The 20,815-nt window shown below is 34.5% G+C and overlaps 3 protein-coding genes across 8 annotated transcripts; 1 reads left to right on the top strand and 2 right to left on the bottom strand.

Moving 5' to 3' along the window:
* Positions 1-1,243: 1,243 nt before the first annotated feature.
* Positions 1,244-2,065, bottom strand: AT2G16953 (transportin; the record flags this gene model as incomplete). Its single annotated transcript, NM_001335506.1, has 3 exons — positions 1,244-1,250; positions 1,622-1,734; positions 1,991-2,065. Coding segments are annotated over 3 exons (195 nt in total), but the record flags the coding sequence as incomplete, so codon positions are not given.
* Positions 2,066-2,144: 79 nt separating this feature from the next.
* On the bottom strand, positions 2,145-9,628 carry TRN1 (transportin 1). 2 transcript variants are annotated; one of them, NM_001036282.2, is made up of 29 exons: positions 9,277-9,628; positions 8,207-8,494; positions 7,945-8,034; positions 7,739-7,816; positions 7,571-7,651; positions 7,345-7,395; positions 7,111-7,196; positions 6,928-6,994; positions 6,773-6,829; positions 6,651-6,680; positions 6,509-6,568; positions 6,283-6,396; positions 6,099-6,212; positions 5,908-6,006; positions 5,705-5,830; positions 5,549-5,623; positions 5,363-5,434; positions 5,118-5,228; positions 4,710-4,793; positions 4,459-4,566; positions 4,158-4,259; positions 3,941-4,003; positions 3,790-3,864; positions 3,631-3,702; positions 3,401-3,525; positions 3,266-3,317; positions 3,120-3,188; positions 2,961-3,020; positions 2,145-2,844 (listed from the first exon to the last, which is right to left on the bottom strand). In NM_001036282.2, the coding sequence occupies exons 1-29, from the start codon at positions 9,460-9,462 to the stop codon at positions 2,764-2,766; spliced, it is 2,676 nt and encodes an 891-aa protein (NP_001031359.1). In that variant the 5' UTR covers positions 9,463-9,628; the 3' UTR covers positions 2,145-2,763. The 2 variants fall into 2 exon arrangements, with proteins under 2 accessions (NP_001031359.1, NP_179287.3); NM_127248.4 differs by having other exon boundaries at positions 2,199-2,844; positions 7,571-7,659; positions 7,735-7,816; positions 9,277-9,554.
* Positions 9,629-15,936: 6,308 nt separating this feature from the next.
* On the top strand, positions 15,937-20,794 carry AT2G16940 (Splicing factor, CC1-like protein). 5 transcript variants are annotated; one of them, NM_001202609.1, is made up of 17 exons: positions 15,993-16,152; positions 16,326-16,830; positions 16,938-16,974; positions 17,224-17,293; positions 17,416-17,455; positions 17,625-17,706; positions 17,788-17,844; positions 17,946-18,001; positions 18,204-18,435; positions 18,644-18,727; positions 18,823-18,897; positions 19,225-19,314; positions 19,627-19,691; positions 19,780-19,990; positions 20,076-20,164; positions 20,262-20,376; positions 20,485-20,794. In NM_001202609.1, exons 2-17 carry the CDS (start codon positions 16,349-16,351, stop codon positions 20,530-20,532), a joined length of 1,833 nt encoding a protein of 610 aa, NP_001189538.1. In that variant the 5' UTR covers positions 15,993-16,152; positions 16,326-16,348; the 3' UTR covers positions 20,533-20,794. The 5 variants fall into 5 exon arrangements, with proteins under 5 accessions (NP_565399.1, NP_001324439.1, NP_001189538.1 ...); NM_001202608.1 differs by lacking the exon at positions 16,938-16,974 and having other exon boundaries at positions 17,204-17,262; positions 17,406-17,433; positions 17,788-17,871; NM_127247.3 differs by lacking the exons at positions 16,938-16,974; positions 17,224-17,293; positions 17,416-17,455 and having other exon boundaries at positions 15,937-16,152.
* The last annotated feature ends 21 nt before the right edge of the window (positions 20,795-20,815 follow it).

Raw genomic sequence — 20,815 nt, 5'->3', positions numbered from 1 at the left:
AGGTTTGGGAGAATACTATTCTCAATGTTTGATACAACAAGATTAAAAACAATAAAAGGAGCAAAAGGGTTGTAAGACGCAATGTCATATGCGAGAAGATGGTAGATCGGAGACACGACCATGGACAATCCGGGAAATGGAAGATTGGTCATTGTCAAAAGACATGATGACGTTGGAGAAAAAACCACAGCCTCGAGTCTCGCCGGCACAAGACACGCTACACAACATGGTGTTTAAGCAATTAACGAGTTCAAGAGATTTGTTTGTTTTGACTCCTTAAATTCCATGTTTGTTTTAACTCCTTAAATTCTACATAGAATTTTCAACTTTCATTATTTTAAGAAAACTCAGGGGTGATACTGATATGAATATATTAATTGATCCTTCTCAATTGATTCATCCAAAATTATTTTAAAACAAACATCGCTTTCTCGTATGTTCCAGAAAAAAAATATGCATCGTTTTTTAACAAACCAAAAATGTAAAGTATCAATTTAATGACATCCTTAGGATTTTGACGATAGTACATATAGATCGATATATGTTATTTTTATTTTGTTAACGGAACTTTACTATAGAAGTTTTTCAAATTTATTTAATTTTTTTTTTTCTGATTTACTTGTTTTGGCTTGGATTCAGATTTATAAGTCTTTTAAGACAAAAAATTCTCTTCTATCAAAAACTTAATTTGACCTTTTACGAAACGATCTGTATGTCAGTACTAAAACAATTAAATCTTATTGTTGATAAAAGAAATCTATTATTTATAATAAAACTGCAACTTGATTAATAGAGTTCTTTCTCATTAATCCAATTTGGTTTGTGTATAAACCATGGATCCAAATCCAAACAATCACATTTTGGATTCAAAAATGTAAATACCTCTAAAACACCTTTTGCTCAAAGTACTCTGTCAATCTAGTTATTGTTTGCAATGAGAATAAGCTAGATCACATCTCTCTGATTTGAGACTAACCGGTGTAAAATCATTGTTACACTTAATATCTCGCAAGCCTTTCCTTCACATAAAGAGAGACATTGCTCTCAGAAGTTTCCTCCCATCATTTGAAGACAGATTAAATCAAAGACATTAATCATTTGACATATAATCACTTCTAATGTATATGAGCAATAAGATGGTTAAACACTGGACAGAAAATATGTTGGATCACTTGTGTAAAAAAAAGTGAAATAAATTGTCACTTGTGTAAACCAATTTTTCCAATTTTTATTTCCTCACTTCTTATTTCCTGACATAAAAAAAAAAAGGTGTCACTTGTGTAAACCAATTTTTCCAAATCTCAGTATCGAGTTTGAATTGAAATATAGCTAGGAGGGTCAGAATTAGTTTTCTGTTTACTTACGTGCGAACTCGCAATGGCTTGACATATGAAATAAAGTGAGTCAAAAACTTCTAATGGATCCACTTTAAACTGAATTTGTGCAGACAACTTATATATAAATGTCAAACTTGGTTTACATGTTTGAATCACAAAGCAAATAAATGCGTCTTCGTTCTTATTGACATCATATAACCTGAAAAGCAAGTATTGTAACTATCGATCTATGGAGCAAAATGTAAGAGTGTGGACACTCAAATCCAACACAGAGGTTAACTAACATTGACAATGCCATGGACCATGGCTTCATGTATGGTGCAACTAAGTCTGGTCGAATCAATGCTAGTCTCCCGAGGGTAATTGCACTGTTCTCAACTAGTGCGTTATTGACACCCTGCTTCACAAGAAAATAAAATTAGATATACTCGTCAGATACAAAAGTCGATAAACTTAGACATGGCCTAGAAAATCTTAAGTTTATAAGCAGCTAGCTAGAGTGACCTCTCCATTTTGAAGAATATGGCCTAGGGAAGAGACAACGTTGGTGAGGCTTCTTGACCAACCTGAACAATCGAGTTCCTATCACTCACATGATCGTCTCTAACCAGAATATTCAAGCACTAATTAGCATAAATAGTATTTGGTATTACCTTTACCGCTAATTCTCCTATGGCCTCACAAGCATTAGTTGTGACATCAAGGTTTCCTTTAGTAATGTTTGCACTCTGCTTAGAGCATAGATACAATTATACGTACAATATAAGAAGGTTAAATGTAATTTGGATACCAACCAATTGATAGCTTGCGATTTCGAGGAATTCACACAGGCGGGGTTATAAATATATCGGGAATACCTGTCAGCGTCGCGAAAAACATTATTACACACACTAATATCTCTAGCAAAAGAGAGTCAAAATTATAACATATAATCTCGCATAACTTCTATTGTTGTTTATGTTCAATGAAAATACTTAAAATATACACGACTTTGTATTTTGCAGCTTACTCTTGGAAGAAAATACACAAAATCCCAATCACATTTTTCTTATTGGTATCCACAGGTCCAATAGTTCACACGAGCTGAAGAACAATAAATTTTGACTTTGCTCTTTCGGTTTAATAATTTTACCAAAACTGCTCAAACCACCATACAACGTTGCCCGCAATAGAAACGAGGACGAAGAATCGATGTAGAAATAGGGAAAATAGTAAAGACAGGAACCATGTAATCTGAAGAGCCCCACACACACACACAAACTCTGTACTGTATGTCTTCTCTTGAGAAATTTTTGCCCTTCATTGAATCTTGCAAAAAAAAATGATGTCTCAAGCGCCTTTTGCTCAAACTCCGTGACTCTATTTGTTGTTTGCAATGAAAAAGCTAGAGCAGATCTCTCTGATACTAGCAGGTGTATGATCAATGTTACACTTGATATCTCGCAAGCCTTTCCTTTACAGGAGGATCCAAAGCAGATAAACATTCCGCCCATGAGTTTCCCAGCATCTGAACCCAAAAGATGAATTAAAAGACATTAATCATTTGATCTCAGATTACTTCTAATGTATGCAAGTAAGCGCTTAAGATGGTTAAACACTGAACTTAAATCCAGCATAGCTTACATGTTTATAACCGTTCAGTACTTGGGAGACTTCGGTCTGGACATCCTCGCTTCTTATTTCCTGTGATTAAAAAAAAGGTTGTTATTTGTGTATCAATCAATTGTTCCAAAGCTCGGTAACAATATTGAATTTAGCACAGTTTGGTTTCTGTTCACTTACATGCCAACTCGCAATGGCTTGGCATATGAAAACAAGTGAGCTGACACCTCCTGATGGATTCACTTTAACCTGAATTTGTGGAGAACACTTATAAATATCAAACTTTTTCATGTTTCGAGCACAAAGCAAAGAGTAGAGAGAATTACCACTGCACATAATCCTCTAAACGCATCTTCTTTCTCAATGTCATCACGTACCCTGAAAAGAAAGTATGATAAGAAATTGTTCTCTGGAGCAGAGGTTGGGAAAAGACTCCAAATTTAACAAAGAGGTTCACTAACATTGACAATGCCATGCACCATGGCTTCATAAAGTGGTCCATGTGTGGTGCAACGAGGTCTGGACGAATCCATGCTAGTCTCCCAAGGGTTATTGCACTGTTCTCAACTAGTGCCTTATTGACACCCTGCTTCACAAGAGAATAAAATTAGGCATACTCTGTCAAATACCGCAGTTATTTGATAGACTTAGACGTGGCCAAGAGATCAATTTTATAGGCTGCTGAAATCACCTCTCCATGTTGAAGAATCAGGCCTAGGGAAGAGACAACTTTGGCCACAATTGGTGAGACTTCTTGACGAACCTGAAACATTGAGTTCCTACCAGTCACGAGTCTGCTTTTAACCAGGAACTTCAAGCTACAACAGAAGAAATAGTATTTTGGTATTACCTTGACCGCTAATTCTCCAATGGCCCAACAAGCATTATTTGCGACAGAAAGGTTTTCTCTATTAAGGTTTGCACTCTGTACAAAGCATATATATGATCAGTGCCATAGAAGAAGCAAATTGGTATAGTATCAACAAAACTTGGATACGAACCAGTTGCTGGCTTGCAATTTCAAGGAAATCAAGCAGGCGGGGTTGTAGATAGACTGGGAAAACCTGTCGGTAGTAGCCAAAAACATTACTTCACTACTATAACTGGCAAAAGGGAGTCGAAATTGTAACATATAATCTCACAGAACTACGAGTTGTCACTTCCCTTGCTGTTTCTTTATGTTAAAGGAAAATAAGTATAAAAGAATATGAAGCGTACTCTTGCTAGATCACCCATCAAGGCAAAAGCACTTTGTCTGACATCAGCAGCTTCATCAATGCAACAATTGAGAAGCAGATCCCTTAGGTTACTTTGTTGAACCTGCATAGAGCGATAAAATAAGAATATATCTGGTTTAGGAAATCAACTCAATTGTGTTATCCTCCATAAATTAGACACATAACCATCAACTCAATCATGTTATACGAACAACAATGGCCAGAGCAATTATAAAATTTATTCAGTTGGTGAACTTATGAGTAATAAATAGTAAGTGCAAGACATCAAAAAAAGGAAGTACCAGAGACTCTATCCCACTGCCAAGCCCTTCAGCAAGTCCAGAAAGCAAATCAAGAGAACAAACAATAAATTCTCTGTCATACTGAGCCCCAGCAGAAGCAGGATTAACCTACAAACAACAGAAACGAACTTTGATCAAACGGAAAACAAAAGCATGCAATAGTTATGTACATGCAAGCCTGCGACGAAGGAAAACTGGAAAAGTCACTCTAAATCTTAAATGAGATGAAATTGCAGAATTCTGAATGGAACCTTAGCCAGCTGCTGCAATTGGATGATATCCATGCATCTCTGGAAAACAGGCTGAGCAAATGGAGCGAATCCTACACCTAAAGCCTGAAACATGAAAACACAATTTGTTAGACATAGAGATTTCATGCTGCAACCAGTCTAATTTTAGGTCAAGATGAACTAGTCCGACATTCATAACTGTTATATCCTAGTATTAATAGCCCTTTCAGGCTTCCAAAACTAATCTTTGATCCAATGCAGGAAGTTTTGGATATTTAGCTGACCAACCACCCCCAGGATACTTTTTCAGAGATCTTTAAACTACCAACACTATAATTTCACAGAGTAGGATCATTAAGGATAGTTTCATTCGTTCAACTGTATCAAGACCTTATAGATATTCTTAAGACCTTGACAAGTAGCCCATACCTGAGAAATGGATGTAAAGCACTCTAGCAATGGAAATAGATCTTTATCTGAATTTGAAAGTTGTTGCCACTTTGCAACCAGTGGAGGCATCAGAATCTCAAGATAAGCAGGCTGCATGAGAGAGGAAACTTAAGTAGGCAAAGAAAAAAACTTATACTACCACCAGTATATGGATTTGAAAAACACTAGTCAAGGAGCTAAATTTACAAGATCAGATTAACCTTGTACAAACCCAATTGTTATACCTTGTTCAACTCTTCTCTAACTGAATCTGCCAGTGTTCCAATAGCATCATAAACAATTCTTAAATTCCGTCTCTGGTATATGAAAATTGTATGTTAGGTAGACATATAGAAACAATGGTTGGTAGATATTAGCCACCACTGAGATTTAGTCTGGCAAAGCAGTTAACTTTAAGGGAATATAATGACCTGATACTTTCCAAAAGCGCACATCAGATGCTGCAGTATTACACCCAGGTGTGGCACTAACTCTTCAGCAGCATCCTACACGTTCATAGAAGATTTACATGGTCAACCAACATTGACAAATGCCACCAAAAACCACATTGCAAAGCCAACAGGTACCTCTTCAACAGTTGCAAAAGCTGAACAGGCAGCCTCCTGAACCCGCTTGTTCGTATCCAAGAGTCTGCGGAGAAGACCCATAAGAACTTTCTCAAATTGTTCATAACCCTTCGGATTGCCACTTTCCTAGAAAATAAAAACAGTGAATCATCTAAAAATCGTTTGAAGCAGTTAAAGTGTGATATATCCTGTTCAAGTCATACCTGGATAAGATACTTGCCAAATCGAGAAAGCGTCCAGCAAGATATGCTCCGTATGAGCGGGAATTTATCATCTAAAAGAGGAAGAAGAAATGCCACGATCTGCAGAAATAAGGCGTTAGCATGTTAATGTATATCAACTGAGCAAAGAAAAATCATATATATGAGATGATGTGGATCAAAACCAAACTTGCCTCAGACAAGTGAGGGTAAAGACCATTCATGCAGCCTTCAGCAATAGCGCCGAGAGCCAAAACAGCAGCTTCCCTTTGTTTCCAGGCCTCATCACCAGAAGCTGATAAATTTTTCTGCAGCTTAGAAGAACAGGGTTTAGCTAATTGTGTTCATTTCAAAAAGACCAAGATGAATAACATTTACCTGAATTAGGGGCATGAGTGCTGGAAGGATTTCATCTCCAAAAACATTAGAGAGAACGTCAATAGCTGCTGCACTACACTTTCTTAAATTCCACACATTAAACGAGTCATCATCCTGTACCCAGAGGCAGTCATTAAAGAGGGATCTATAGAATTAATATATATGTATCATATAACACATGCATTTCTGTACAGGTTTCAAATGACACAAAAAGTAAATCACGTACATCATCATCAAAATCTTCTGATCCATGAAGTCTTGATGTGTGAAAACGAGGTTTTAAATCCTGTAAGGGAACCAAAATGAATGAAAATTGAAGGGGAAGAAACTATAAGAAAAATCAAAGACACAAGAACAAACAACTGCACCTGATCTCTGTCTGGTTGAGACTCATCTTCCTGCAAAAGTGAACAGTTTTCATATATATATATAAATGACAATTATATCGAGAAAGTTGACAAAAAAATATAATATCAACAGAAAAACAAACCTCTGCATCCAAAAGTGACTCGTCGTCATCTGCATAAGCCATGTTTTCGAGCAACACCTAAAACAGATATATTTTATGTAACATTACAAACTGGAATTATGTAAATTATTAAGTGCCCATGAATATACTGAAGAAAAGGAAAAGTATCACTATACTGGAATTAGGCGTGGCAGAAACTCTTTCAAGTTCTCTGGAGGTAGCTGAGCATCACAGTATGCAGACCTGCCAAACAACAATATAACTTTTATGTTATCAAATGAGGACAAGGATAAAACATAAGAGAAAAAACAGGTATAAAAAAGTCATCTATAGAGAAAATAAAGAGAATAGCATTTTACCAAAATTCACATGCTTCGAGCGACACTTCTTCGTCAGGGTCTCTATTAACTTGTAACATGTATTCCATGACATTCCTGAGATGCGGCTGAAATAGAAAATAAGGGAAGAAGACAAATCAGAGATGCAAGGTAGAAGAAATGCTCAAACTACACATATGAAGTACCTCAAAAAAAAAGGGAAACTTTGGAATAGATTTGAAACAATGTGTATACTAAAACCACAAAGAAAAATACCTCTATAGATGAGGGGAGTACTTCCGTGAGATGCACAAATGCTGCGCAGACCTTTTAACAAAAGAAGAAAAGACATTATTACAGAAGCATAAGAACATCCGATATGAGATAGGAATCTGATTGAATCATATGTCATCTAAAGAAAAAATTCTTCAACACGAAATCACTCTCTCCTGTACTGACAAAAATAAGAAACAATTGACAGAAGCTTAAATAAGAGGCATACCAATTTTCTGACTTCTGGTACAGGATCATTGGCTAGGACAAACAACCCCTGAAGGTACTTATCCAATGAATTGTACAAAGCCTGCCAAACTCAGATTGTTACCATTTACGGTCCTTAATAACATATAAAACAAAAACGAAGCTTACAAGTAGTCTTCGCAATACTTACAGCAGGCATTATAATGATATACTGGTTCACAGAACCCAGGGCAAGCTTCCTCAGTGAAGCATGGGGTGACTGAAAAAACTGCTCAAAAAAAGAGAGGTAATCAATCTTAACGCAACCAATCCAACAGGACGAAAGAAATCAAACTAGAACCTAAACAAGTGCTACAACCGAGTTCCAAAATCTGTGTAGGAATAAGAGATGTTTACCTGTAATAGCCTAGGCAGGAAAATGTTGATAGGGCGTTCTGCTAAGCCAGGCACTTCTGTATCCAAGACATGCGGAATATCCTCACAAATCTGATTGATAAGAATACGACATGTAGATATTAGAAAAACTTTGAAAAAAACTCCAAATATATCATCAAAACCAACAATCACAACTTTGGATTACACAAGCTTATGGTTCATAAATCAAAGGTTCAACGAAAAGAGCAAGAAACAGAAAAGAGAACACATAGCTGCTACATACCTTTGACAATGCATCCATAGCACCATCCATGTGATTAAGGTCATTACTGTCTAAACAAGTAACAAGAGCTGGCAAAAGCTCATGCCATCCAGAAACTCCCTCAATATTAACAATAACACTGATGATAGTTCCAACTGTAGTCCGTATATTCCTGTCCGCTGCTCCCAGACAAGGCAGTAACTCTGACTTGATATATTTTTGGTTTTCTTGAGTCATGGATGGATAAGCACCCCTCAAATTATTTTTCAAAAGCAATCCAGCAGCTTGACGAACCTCAACAGACTTTCCCTGATCATTGTACAAGCACACATCAGCAATTTAACAAACAGACATAAATGCATAAAACCTAATCAAACAACAGCAATATGAAAAACTCCAGGTTGTTCTTGCCTAGGATCTGCAAATAGACTATGTAGATCCAACTAAATTGAAATAAATATGAGTTCTCAAGATAGAAAGACACTATCCACTAAAAATCACACAACACTTTTTGTTATTTGGATGCAAGTAAACTTCAAGTCAATTGAATCACAAAGGTCATACTATTGACAAAGAAGAATTATTCAGAAGGAGACATAGACGAATGTTGAGTGAATTAAGATATAAATGCATAAAACCTAATCAAACAGCAACAGCAACATAAAAACTCAAGGCTAGTTCTTGCCAATGCAAATAAATATGAGTTATCAAGTGAAGAAGACACAATCCACAAATTCTACACAACATTTATGTTATTTGGATACAAGTAAACTTCAAGTCAATTGAATCAAAAAGCTCATACAACAGAAACATCAACTATTGACATAGACAAATATGATCAAAAGGAGATATATCCATCCATTAAGGTACAGAACAGAGAAACTCATAACGAGAGAAGCAATGTTCTAAAGTCTGAGAATCTTAAGCAATTCAAAGGAAACGTAGATTCAACTAAAGCTAAGCAACAAAGAGAATCCGATAAGCAAACGAAAATTCAACGATCCGAACTCATTCGACAAATAGATTGAGTCAATACGGAGAAGAAAAAAAATCTCAGGAAGCGAAGAGAGAGTAGAGAAAAGTTCCAAAACCTCAGCGCGAACGAGGATGAAGACGAGATAGTTGTTGAAATCAGGAAACTGAGAGAAGTGTTGAAGCTGCTTCCAAATCTGAGACTTGTCAACGACGGAGGAAGGAGAAATCTGTTGTTCGAGAAGAGAACAGATCTCAGCGAGACCATCGTCTCGGGGTTGCCAGACCACCGCCGTCGCCGCCATGATTGTTGTGGCAAAAAGGTAAATATGACTCGTGTGAGAGGGCAAAAGAATATGATTCTTTGGACAAAAAAAAACGCACAGCAAAAAAGTTTGGAAAAGACAGGGACGACGACGAAGAAGAAGAGAATGGAGAGACGCTACTAAGTTGGGTTTTGTTGGGTTTTTTGTTCTGTTCAAGTTTTCTCTTATGGGCTTTTTATGAGTTTATCTATTTTCTTTTAAAGCTGTTAATTAAAAGAGAGAGTTTGCAAAATAGTAACTTCTTCTTGTTTTTGTAAATTTCATTTGTCTCCTAAATATTCTTTTTTTTTGTCAACCATTAGCTTGAAAAAATAGAGAAAATATTAATTAATGTTGTCCAAAGAATATAGGAGAAAAATAAAATTTAGTCTATAAATGTAGTTAATATGAAAACCTGAGTTGTCCCATAAAAAAAATATGTTTTTTTGTAGAGTTTATGTTTTAAGAAATAGAATTTCTTGGATTACGAATCTAGAATTATCAAAGCATTGGCTTGTAAACACAATTTATATACTAAAATTCATATGTTCATTTGGATCGGTCATTTTTAAAAAATTAATAATATATTTTTGTTTATAACTTTTAAAAATTAATTATATTGCATAAATTAGTATTTGATTTGTTTAAAGCCTTGATGTTTATCAGAAAAAGAAATTATTTAGGGATATTAACCATTATTTATGGGATGAGCCTTCTATATACAAGAAAGGCGTATATGGTTTATTCAGAAGATGCATAGTTGAAGAAAAAGTCCAAGGAGTCCTAGAACATTGACATGGCTCTGCTTATGAAGGACATTTTGCAACCTTCAAAACTGTTCAGAAGATACTGCAAGTTGGGCTCTAATGGCCAACCATGTTCAAGAATGTTCATAAGTTTATAGCCGAAGGATAAGAAATATCACCAGAAAAAATGAGATGCCAAAGAATCCTATACTCGAGTTTGAGATGTTTGATGTCTGGGGGATTGACTTCATGGAACTTTTAACCCATCTTCTTAGGGAAATAAGTATATCTTGGTCGTCGTAGCCTATGTCTCCAAGTGGATTGAAATAGTTGCAAGTCCAACCAATGATTCTAAGGTAGTTTTGAAACTATTCAAGAGTATCATATTCCCCATCTTCGGTATACCAAGAGTGGTTATGGAGGATCTCACTTCATGAACAAGATGTTTGAGAACTTGCTAAAGAAGTATGGAGTGCAGCATAAGGTTGCGACAGCCTACCATCTCTAGACTAGTGGTCAAGGTGAAGTCAGCAACAAACAGATAAAAACTATCTTGAATAGAATGGTTGGAACTTCAAGAATATACTGGTCCACCAAACTCGATGACACTCTACAGACTTATAGAACAGCCTTCAAAACTCTAATAGGAGGAAATAAAAAAATAGAAAAAAATTAATATGATGTTAAGTCCAACAAAAAAAAATAGGAGAAAAAACATAAAGTCGTCTATAAATGTACTCAATATGAAAACTTGAGTTGTCTTATCAAAAAATAATTTTTATTGTATAGTTTATGTTTTAAGAAATAGAATTGCTTGGATCACGAATCTAGATTTATGAAAGCATTGGCTTGTAAACATAATTTATAAAATAAAATTCATATGTTTATTTTGATCAATCATTCTTTAAGAAAAATGTATTTTCATTTTTAATAATTTATTTAAATTAATTAGATTGCAAAATTAGTATTTGGCTTGTTTATAACTTATCCAAACCCTTGAAATTCAGGACGCCTTATATCGGGCCTCGGATTTCGTCGTCCACAAAGAGAAAATGGAGTTGCTGGGAAAGAGGCATAAGCCAACGAAGCATGTGCCACGAACTGAGAAAACAAAGACCAACTTCCCGAGCCAAAAAAGATGCTCAGTGCAAAACGTTTATACATCACAAAGGGTGCTACTATCCTGGTGTTCATAATTACCAAGTATGAGGTGAATTAATTTACTCTTAATTTTTTTTCTAATGTAATTATTTACAAAGGCAAGATTACTTTCTACTATGTAGTTTCCAAATAATAATATAGGTCATCTCTCAATTATATAGGGCTTCATCAATATCACTCTGAATCGATACATGCATTTTTGCTCTCTAGCTTCAAATATCTTTATCTCAATTCCAAATCACTAATTAACTCTCGCTTTCAAATTGATAGCCCCAATCATAATGAATCAAAGAAAATCATTGTGATTAATCACGAAAAGTAAAAAATAGCTTTGATCTTCCTTTATCAAAAATAAAAATAAAATAAAAAATAAAATCATTTAACTTTACTAATTTAAAAGAAATTGTTGTGATGAAATTAAAAATTCTTGTAAGCGCAAATAAAAATTAATATGTGTTAAATTATTAATACATATAAGAAAATAACTAGATTTTAACCCGCGGTACACCGCGGGGACAATTTATATTTTAAAGTTAGTATATATAAAATTTTGCAAGCTGTATCTATCTATAAATTATTTTTATTTTATAGTTTACAATAGTTATTAAGTAACATCCTGTCAAACCCGTCCCGCCAAACCCGTCCCGTAAAAATACCATTATTTTATTAATGTTAATCTTTTTTTTTTCCTCATGTTAATCTTATTTATGATATGTTTATGAATCATTGTCTAAATATTTTAGTCGATGTGGGACGTTAAACTCACACATTTTTCGCCAATTGGTTAATACATGTTCATTTTTAAAATTTTGAGTCACAAAATATGACGGAAGAATTGAGATTTTTTTAAACTCCATATATTATATAATGATGTTAAAAAGTATGATATATTAAACCTTTTATAAGTTTAAATATTAATAATGTTTTATAAAGTTTAAATATATAAATAATAATATTTAAATTTTTTATATTTTGAGCCTTTTAGATAATGATATAATAACTCTAAAAGCAAGGATTTAAAAGATTTAAATCTTTAATTCCTAAATAATTAATGTTAGTGTCATGACCTTGTAAATAAGTTCAAATACATGATTTATTTATTTAAACAAAAAACGTTTAGTAAGAATAATATTTGTTTTAACAAAAAACTTTGTTTTAAAATATTGTTAACAAATATGTTTATGCTAATTTTAAGGGATTGATTTGAAGTTTGTTTGGATTAAATTTGATTGATAATGTGGTTGACAATTTAAATCAAGAATTTAAAGTAAAATTAATTATTTTGGAGAAAAGATTTAATGCTAATGGCATTGAGTTGTAAATAAATCCAAATTCAGGATTTATTTGTTAAAATGGGTGCCAAAATGTAGATATAGATTGAATAGATCTTCAATTCGACTATCAATCTCTCTTGTACTTTTCTTTAAATATTTTGTTTTATTGATTATTGTAGTATTCTCTTCCATATACTATTTTCTAATATTTTTACTTACTTTTTATATTATAGTTCATCTGATCTAATGTTGTCATAATTTTTAACTTTGTTAAATTTATTACATTTCATTATCTCTCTATCATTCAAAGACAAATCAATCTAAATTGTAGAATTCATTTAACCAAGATCAAAATAGTTGCATTGATTTGTTACTTCATGCTTTATATCCAATACTTTTTTAATATAACTATTGATTTTGCGTTCACTTCTCTACATAAATGTATAATACTATTTAATAATCATGCAATTTCACCTCATTTTCTTACCAAAATTTTTCTTCTAAAGTGACTTTGAATATCACTTTGTCATATTCTACATAATATTTATGAGGTATCGTGATATTTCCCAAAATTCGATCGTATAAATAAACCAATCAAAAAATTCATTTTGAACAAAAATTGAACTGAATATCAAAAATTGAAGGTTTTTTATGGTCACCGTTTTTGCCGGTTTAACAAATGCATACATGTATTTTTATGGTCACCGTTTTTACTAATTTATAGTTTTTGGAGAGTGTGTTGAATAAAAGACATTGAGTGATTTATATTAAAATGAAATATCCTATGTACTAAATGTAGGTTGGTACATGCTACATTACCACAAAGTCAGTTGGAAAAAAGGCGAGTTTGCACCCAAAATCCATATTGAATCTAAAATCAAATACTAGCTTAATATAATTTATTTAACTGAATAAAATAAGTAAAAAGAAATGGAGAAAATATTGATTAAATTTATCTCCCGCTATGATTTCAAATCCTACTGTCGCTCTTTTAGATGTTTGATACTAGTTTGAGTATTGTTTATCTATGTTCGGGAGTTCGTTTCTATCTTCATCATTAACAAATCCATTTGGCAAGTTTGTGGGGTGTTTTTGGTTTTGAAGTTCAGTTTTAGTAATTAGACTTTTAAAAAAAAAAAAGTTATTATCCAAAATACCCTAAAAGTCTTGGAACTTAAATGTCATGATCAGATCGATTACAAAACAATATAATAATAAAGCAACAATGAAGTGTTTAAAGAAAAAGGTCGATTACAAACCAATATAATAATAAAGCAGTGTTCAAAGAAAGAGCCAAGATAGTAATAAAGCAGTGTCAAAGAAAACGAAGTAGAGAAAGAAGTCAGAAGACGAATGGAATGGGCTACCTCTGAAACCAGTAGCGGCACTGGGTGGCGAGACCGGTAAACCACCACTGAGACCCTTGAGGAAAAAAATCATCTGCCTCACTGTTCTTAACCTGAAAGATCTCCACCTAGGTAACTCAAGATTGAGGTTGATGAGGAGCCTTATATTCTTTTATTATGCAGCAGCGTAGAAAGTGGAGCTTGCCAAGAGTAGAATTCAGACTAGGACGATCTAGGATCATGATTGATCTATCTCCCTCAAGAAGACGATGATGGCGGGACCTCAAAATCCAAATGATTAAGCCTACGTCTCTGAAAACTTGTTTTTCTATGTATCTGGTGCCATTAATCGATCTCCGATATCATTAGGATTACCAAAAACAACTCCGCTTGTTTTGCTACCTACAAAACCCATTGGTTCGTCCCTGCCACATGAGGCCAGATCTGACCATGACCAAACTGCTCTTCCCAAGAGCGAGCTAAGTGGTCTTTTAATATATTGTCGTGTTGTTTTTTCAGGAGTTTTTGGATCAAACAGATCCTTCCAGTAGTTGTAATCCTTGTACTGTGAGAACTCCTCTTGGGGCTTCCCCTTGGATTCCCATAAGACATTTTCTTCTTTCACCTCGACATTTTGTTTATGTTAATGCATGATGTTATTTTAAAGTATATGCGTTTCAACACCAATAAATTCTTTCAAATATTTATAAGAACTATAGTTTTAAAATTGTTGAAAAATATGACTATAGTTTTTTGTTGATTTTTATGTTCATTTTGATAAATTCATCTATTTAATATAATTATTATTTTTTATGATTAGATTCATCTATAACTCGAACTATCAAATCTAGTACAATATGAATATTTATATATTTATTATTCTAATATTTCACTATCATGATCACATACAACAACAATATATGATATACTGATACAATGTATGTAGTTATATTACTTATGTGTTTAGAAATTTGTCTAACTTATTGTAACAAACAATTTTTTATTCTATATATTCTCTCGTCATCTAGTACACAATCACATCATAATATGCTAGTAATTTAATTCAACACTTTAATTCTCATCTCTACCATATAGTCGTATATATAGACAGACTCTCATGTTTTTTTTTTTTGGTATGTCTAATGTCTTGGATGACTATTACGTCAAAAATTGTATATCAATGTTACAAAGTTATCAGAACCCACAGAAATATACAGAATGAATGTCATATGATAAATCAAATTCACAAAACGTAATAATAAAAAAATATCCAACTAAAATTACTAAATTAATATGAGGTTAGGTAGTAAACATTTAAACTACAACACAAGTAACTTTTTAGGCATTATGGATCAATGACTATCGATAAAAATAAAAAATAATAAGTAGAATAGAATAAAAGTAGTACTTGATACATTATTATGATTTTTTATTTATTAATATTTTTAGAAAATTTATTTAAAAGTGAGATTAATGGAGAATTTAACACAACAATAGACTTTTGATTTTTTCTCAATTAGTTTTACTAATTTTTTAATTAATTAATGTAGAATGACACATGTCATTTTATTGTGTGATGATGTGTCACTCATATGGAAAAAGTTGGGCAACTTTCATATATATGATTTAAGTTGAAACCTAAATTTAAACTTATAAATGACATAAATATAACGTTATTTGTATAATATATAAATCATTTAAATATTTGAGATTTTAATATATAAATTTATTTATAAACTAAAAATTGTGTTATTTTATGGAATTATATAGTTCGATATTTAATTTAAAATATTTAGCACATTTATTAAATTTGATTTTGACATCTCCAGATTGAACGATGAAAACTTTGATTATATAGTAAAACAATAGGAAGTAGAGAAAATATTATATAGTAAAACACAGTAACATATTATAATATAAAAAATAAAATAAAAACTTGGATTGGGCCTTTGGACCCGAAAGAGGGTTTTAGGCTGAATCTGGGCAAGTGGGTAAGTAAACCTACAGAGAGTTAGCGACCACCTCACAAGCTTCTTCGTCTCCTTCACAGAGCTTTATTCTTGCCCTAGAGATACCGAGCGGGAGATTCCAGATTGAGAGCAGCTTCGAGTCTCTCTCTCCTCGCCGTTCCTTTTCGCTTCTTCAAGTTTCGTTGCCAGAGAGGTAAGTACCGAGTTGCCAATTCGCCTTTTCAATTTCAATCTGAAATTCGCCGTATCGGAGGAATTTGACTGTGGAACCGAATTAGACAGTTGCCGTATGAATAATGTTTCCATTGGGAGTGACTGATGTTGAGGTTGTGCTTGTTATTCTACTAATCTACCTTTCTTTTCTAGATTCTAGGTATTGAAGTTATAGAATGGACTTTGATGAGTATGAGTACTTAGAGAAGACAGTTGAAAATCCTCACCTGGAGAATGAAGTTGGTAATGGTGGTGGTGATGAGAAAGTCAAATCTGAAGGGAAAGAGAGGAGTAGGAGCTCAAGGCATAGGGGTGACAAGAAGAAGGAGAGGGATGAAGATGAGGATGGTCGGCGTTCTAAGCGGTCGAGATCGCATCACCGTTCACGTTCTAGGGACAGAGAGAGGGATAGGCATAGAAGTAGCAGGGAGCACAGAGATAGAGATCGTGAAAAGGATGTAGATAAAGAAGAAAGAAATGGGAAAGATAGAGAGAGGGACAGAGATAAGGATCGAGACAGTAAAGGGCGTGACCATGAAAAAGATCGGTCACGAAGAAGTAGAAGTCGATCAGAGCGACATCGGAGTCAGGAAAGAGAAAAGAGCTTGGAAATAGAACCTAAGGAAAGAGAGACCAAGGACCGGGATAGAGATCGCAGGTGCTCCTTCTCTCTCTCTTGTATTTATTTGAAACTTGTTCTCAAAAATGTCTACTACATTTGATCAATATACCTTTTTGTTATGATTGGTACATACTTCCTGAGAGGTATACATCCGAGTTGGTGATCGACTTCATAATCTATGTATTGCCTGCTAGTTCACACTTTAGAAGCTGTGTCTTAAATTTATGTAGTGTGTTTAGTAGCTGCTTTGCCATTCTATCTTTTTCGCATAGAGTTCTTCATGGTAAATTCAGAATATTATTGGGATGTTGTGACTGAAATTGAGGATGCGGGCTCCTAGTGCTTCCCGTCTCTTATGCTTTTTGGGTTATCCTACAAAAACTTTGATGTAAGCTATAAGTGTTAACAGGTTCATACTAATGCTATTAGGTCCATTGGTATTGCCTTCTGTACAACTTGATGGGGCACGTTCCGTTTAAGATTATCATTGTAATAGAAGGTAACATGTTTTTGGTTAGCCTTCAGGTTGGTCCCGTGCTAAATTTTAAATGAAAAAAGATCTAAAGTTTTAATTATTAGTTTATTGTTCATCCCTTGTTGACTTTGCATAGTTCCCTGCAGGGACTTCTCGTGCTTCATGTGTGTACGCCTATTGGAGAAAGTTTATCTGTTTTGAATTGTTATATTATTAACATATTGCTTATACCAGAAGATGGCCACTGATATGTTGTCTCTGGCCTATTCGAAAGATGTTGCGACATCTTGTAAAATATGGATGAGAAAGTTTCTAGTATCAAATTAAACAAGCTTACTTATTTGTTATTATGCAGACGCCATAAAGATAAGAAGGAGGATAAGGTAGAGCCTGAGGCTGATCCTGAAAGAGATCAGAGAACAGTTTTTGCATATCAGGTATGCCTGTTTTTATAGCTATGGTTCCCTTGAAACATTATAACTTGATCAGTAATTGATTTATTTTTTTGTGTACAACAGATTGCTTTGAGGGCAACTGAAAGGGATGTATATGAGTTCTTTTCCAGAGCTGGAAAGGTTTGTCCATTCCTCTGCCGGTTTCATGTTGCCATATAAATGTTGGGCTGGCTGGTTCAATTGAATATTTTTAACACATTGCCTCCTAAATATTGTTTTAGGTGCGAGATGTACGGATAATAATGGATCGAATTTCCAGGCGTTCCAGAGGAATAGGGTGAGTTTCAAACAGTTTGACTCTCTAAGACTTTCTCTAAGACTTATGTGGCTAGAGCAAGTTCTTCTTTATGCTTAAGAATTTTAAACTGTCGGTACAGTAATAAGCTTTAAATAGTTTCTGAGCAGATAAATTGTACAAATTCTATGTAGTATCTTGTTTGAGTACTGTTTTCTGGATTCTGAGCTGTTCTTGCTTGCAGGTATGTGGAGTTTTATGATACAATGTCTGTCCCTATGGCTATTGCTCTATCTGGACAACCTCTTCTTGGTCAGCCTGTTATGGTAAAACCTTCTGAAGCTGAGAAGAATCTTGTTCAGTCAACAACTGCTGCTGCTGGAGCAGGGGGGATGTTGGGCCCCTACTCCGGGGGAGCTAGGCGTCTTTATGTTGGTAACCTCCACATTAACATGTCAGAAGATGATTTGCGAAAGGTAAACAATTTCTTTTCCTGGCAGCTGCTTTATGTTTTATAAAGAGGAAGTTTTATTTGAATAAATGTCAGAAAATCGTAAGAGCAGAGTTTTTCCTGTATACTACAAATCATATACTTATTAATCATAGATCTGTTTTGCAATTGCTCATTTTCGGATCATAGTTCGCGTTCAGGTGACATATTATGCTTTCTTTTGGCATTCCTAGGTATTTGAATCATTTGGGAGTGTGGAGCTGGTGCAAGTACCTCGTGATGAAACTGGTCTCTGCAAAGGATTTGGTTTTGTTCAGGTAGGTAGTGCGGTGTCAGTTTTAATTTTTTGTCTTGTTCTTGCTACTGTATTCTTTTGATTAACAGAATTCTTTTCTTTTTCAAAACCTTCAAGTTTGCCCGGCTGGAGGATGCTAGAAACGCACTGAATCTAAATGGGCAGTTGGAAATTGCAGGTCGTGCAATCAAGGTAGGGGTCGAACTTATTTTTTTATAATTTTCAACTGATATCGGTAGTATAGAAGGTAGTAGAGAGCTTAAGCTGTGTTAAGTACTTTCTAGACGGATTCTTTCTCTCTGTGGTGAAATTATGATATAATTCCCGAACAGACATTTATGTTCTTTGTGCTTAGTGATGTTACATTATTACTTTGTATGAAGGCAAATTCTATGAGCAGTGAATTATTTTGGCTGATACTTTGAGCAGTCAACTATCTTAAATCTGTCTCAGTGGCTTCTAAATATGCATGTAACACCACATTATATCTGTTGATGATGTAGTTTTACTTTTCATTAGGTGTCAGCTGTAACTGATCAAACTGAAGTCCCAGAAGCTGGACAGACGCAAACCACCGGTGATTTGGATGATGATGATGGAGGTGGCCTGGTTAGTACTTGTCTTCATCTCCCTAGCATAACTTCCAAAAGTGGATATATTTCATGGATCTATAGGGAGAACTCAAGTAACCTGTTTTACATGATGTATATAGTTACTGCATGATGTAGGATTTGGTATAGATAAAATATGAACAGAAGATAAACCAACTTTAAGAAAAGGGTGTTAATAGACAATTTTACTATGTGTAAGATCCATGGTGTAGTAGGAGAACATGGAGTTATCTTTCCAGTTTCCAACAACACTGTCATAATCATTAAATGCATTTGTTCTCTTAGCCTTACCTGGTTGCTTATTCTGCAGTCTCTGAATGCACAATCGCGGGCGCTTCTCATGCAAAAGCTCGATCGCAGTGGAACTGCATCGAGGTTTCCTTATTTCCTGTTACTAATTTCTGTTTTTGCAGTTTGTTTTCGTTCATTTATGTTCCACTAAATCTTCCAACCTTCTCTGCAGCACTGGCCTTACTACAGCTGCATCTTTCAACGGTGGAGTTTCAACAATCTCTTCGTTGGCAGCTCCTGCTCTTGTACAAGGGTCTTTTCCTGCTGTTGCTGGACTCGCAGGGTCCGGCATTATTCCCGGTGTTATACCAGCTGGTTTCGACCCAATTGGTGTCCCCAGCGAATGTCTGCTGCTTAAAAACATGTTTGATCCATCCACAGAGGTTAGTGGTCTGCTAAATAGTTTCTTTTGGCTTAACAATTCGTACCTCAAGCTATTTCTTCTATACACTTGTATCTGTTTGGCAGACTGAAGATGATTTTGATGAGGATATAAAAGAAGATGTTAAAGAAGAATGCTCCAAATTCGGAAAACTGAATCATATCTTTGTTGACAAGTGAGTGAGCTTCAGGGTCTTGTAACTTTCTCATCTCGAAAAGAGTAGACTAGACTGGTCTCTGACTGACGACTTTGAATCTCTGTTGCTAAAACAGGAACAGCGTTGGTTTTGTCTACCTGAGATTTGAGAATGCGCAAGCAGCCATAGGTGCACAACGTGCTCTCCATGGAAGATGGTTTGCTGGAAAGATGATTACTGCGACTTACATGGTATCCAAAAAAAATAACATGACTTGTGTTGTCTCAGTTTCTTCGATTTGTTTTCGATTTCAATTATATTACTAACAATCTTGCTTGATTTGTCCTTTGTTTTAACAGACTACAGAGGCTTACGAGGCCAAATTCCCCGAGAGTAAGGTCGTTTAAAGGTGCCGAGACAAAGTTTTTAGTATCGTTATTAAAGCATAAATGAAGATACATCTGCGGTGACAAATCCAATATTGAGTCAAATTTATGTTTATGCTAGATTACCCGCTTCTTGTATTTGTAAGTCTCGGTAATGTGTGTGACGGAAACTTTGACACCTTTCACTTTCAGTATTTGTATTATGCGAACATGTTTTAGATTTCATAAGAATGTTTTTGACTTTTGACTTTTTATATGGGCTATTAACTGTTTGAGCATTCCATTTGCCTCTACTCCTTTTACT

The sequence above is a fragment of the Arabidopsis thaliana genome, chromosome 2 (assembly GCF_000001735.4).
Source record: "Arabidopsis thaliana chromosome 2, partial sequence".
Lineage (NCBI taxonomy): Eukaryota > Viridiplantae > Streptophyta > Magnoliopsida > Brassicales > Brassicaceae > Arabidopsis > Arabidopsis thaliana.
Note: the sequence above shows the minus strand (reverse complement) of the source record. Positions and strands in the feature narration are given on the sequence as shown.

Bases quoted from the DNA above. Each gene is read 5' to 3' on its own strand.
- TRN1 (NM_127248.4), bottom strand. From the start codon at position 9,462: ATGGCGGCGACGGCGGTGGTCTGGCAACCCCGAGACGATGGTCTCGCT. The intron at 7,396-7,570 runs GTATGCCTCTTA...TTTTGTTAAAAG, and splicing joins TACCAGAAGTCAGAAAATTG to GTCTGCGCAGCATTTGTGCA. The intron at 2,845-2,960 runs GTAAGCTATGCT...TTTTGGGTTCAG, and splicing joins TACTGAACGGTTATAAACAT to ATGCTGGGAAACTCATGGGC.
- AT2G16940 (NM_001202609.1), top strand. From the start codon at position 16,349: ATGGACTTTGATGAGTATGAGTACTTAGAGAAGACAGTTGAAAATCCT. The intron at 17,707-17,787 runs GTATGCCTGTTT...TGTGTACAACAG, and splicing joins GAACAGTTTTTGCATATCAG to ATTGCTTTGAGGGCAACTGA. The intron at 17,845-17,945 runs GTTTGTCCATTC...ATATTGTTTTAG, and splicing joins TCTTTTCCAGAGCTGGAAAG to GTGCGAGATGTACGGATAAT.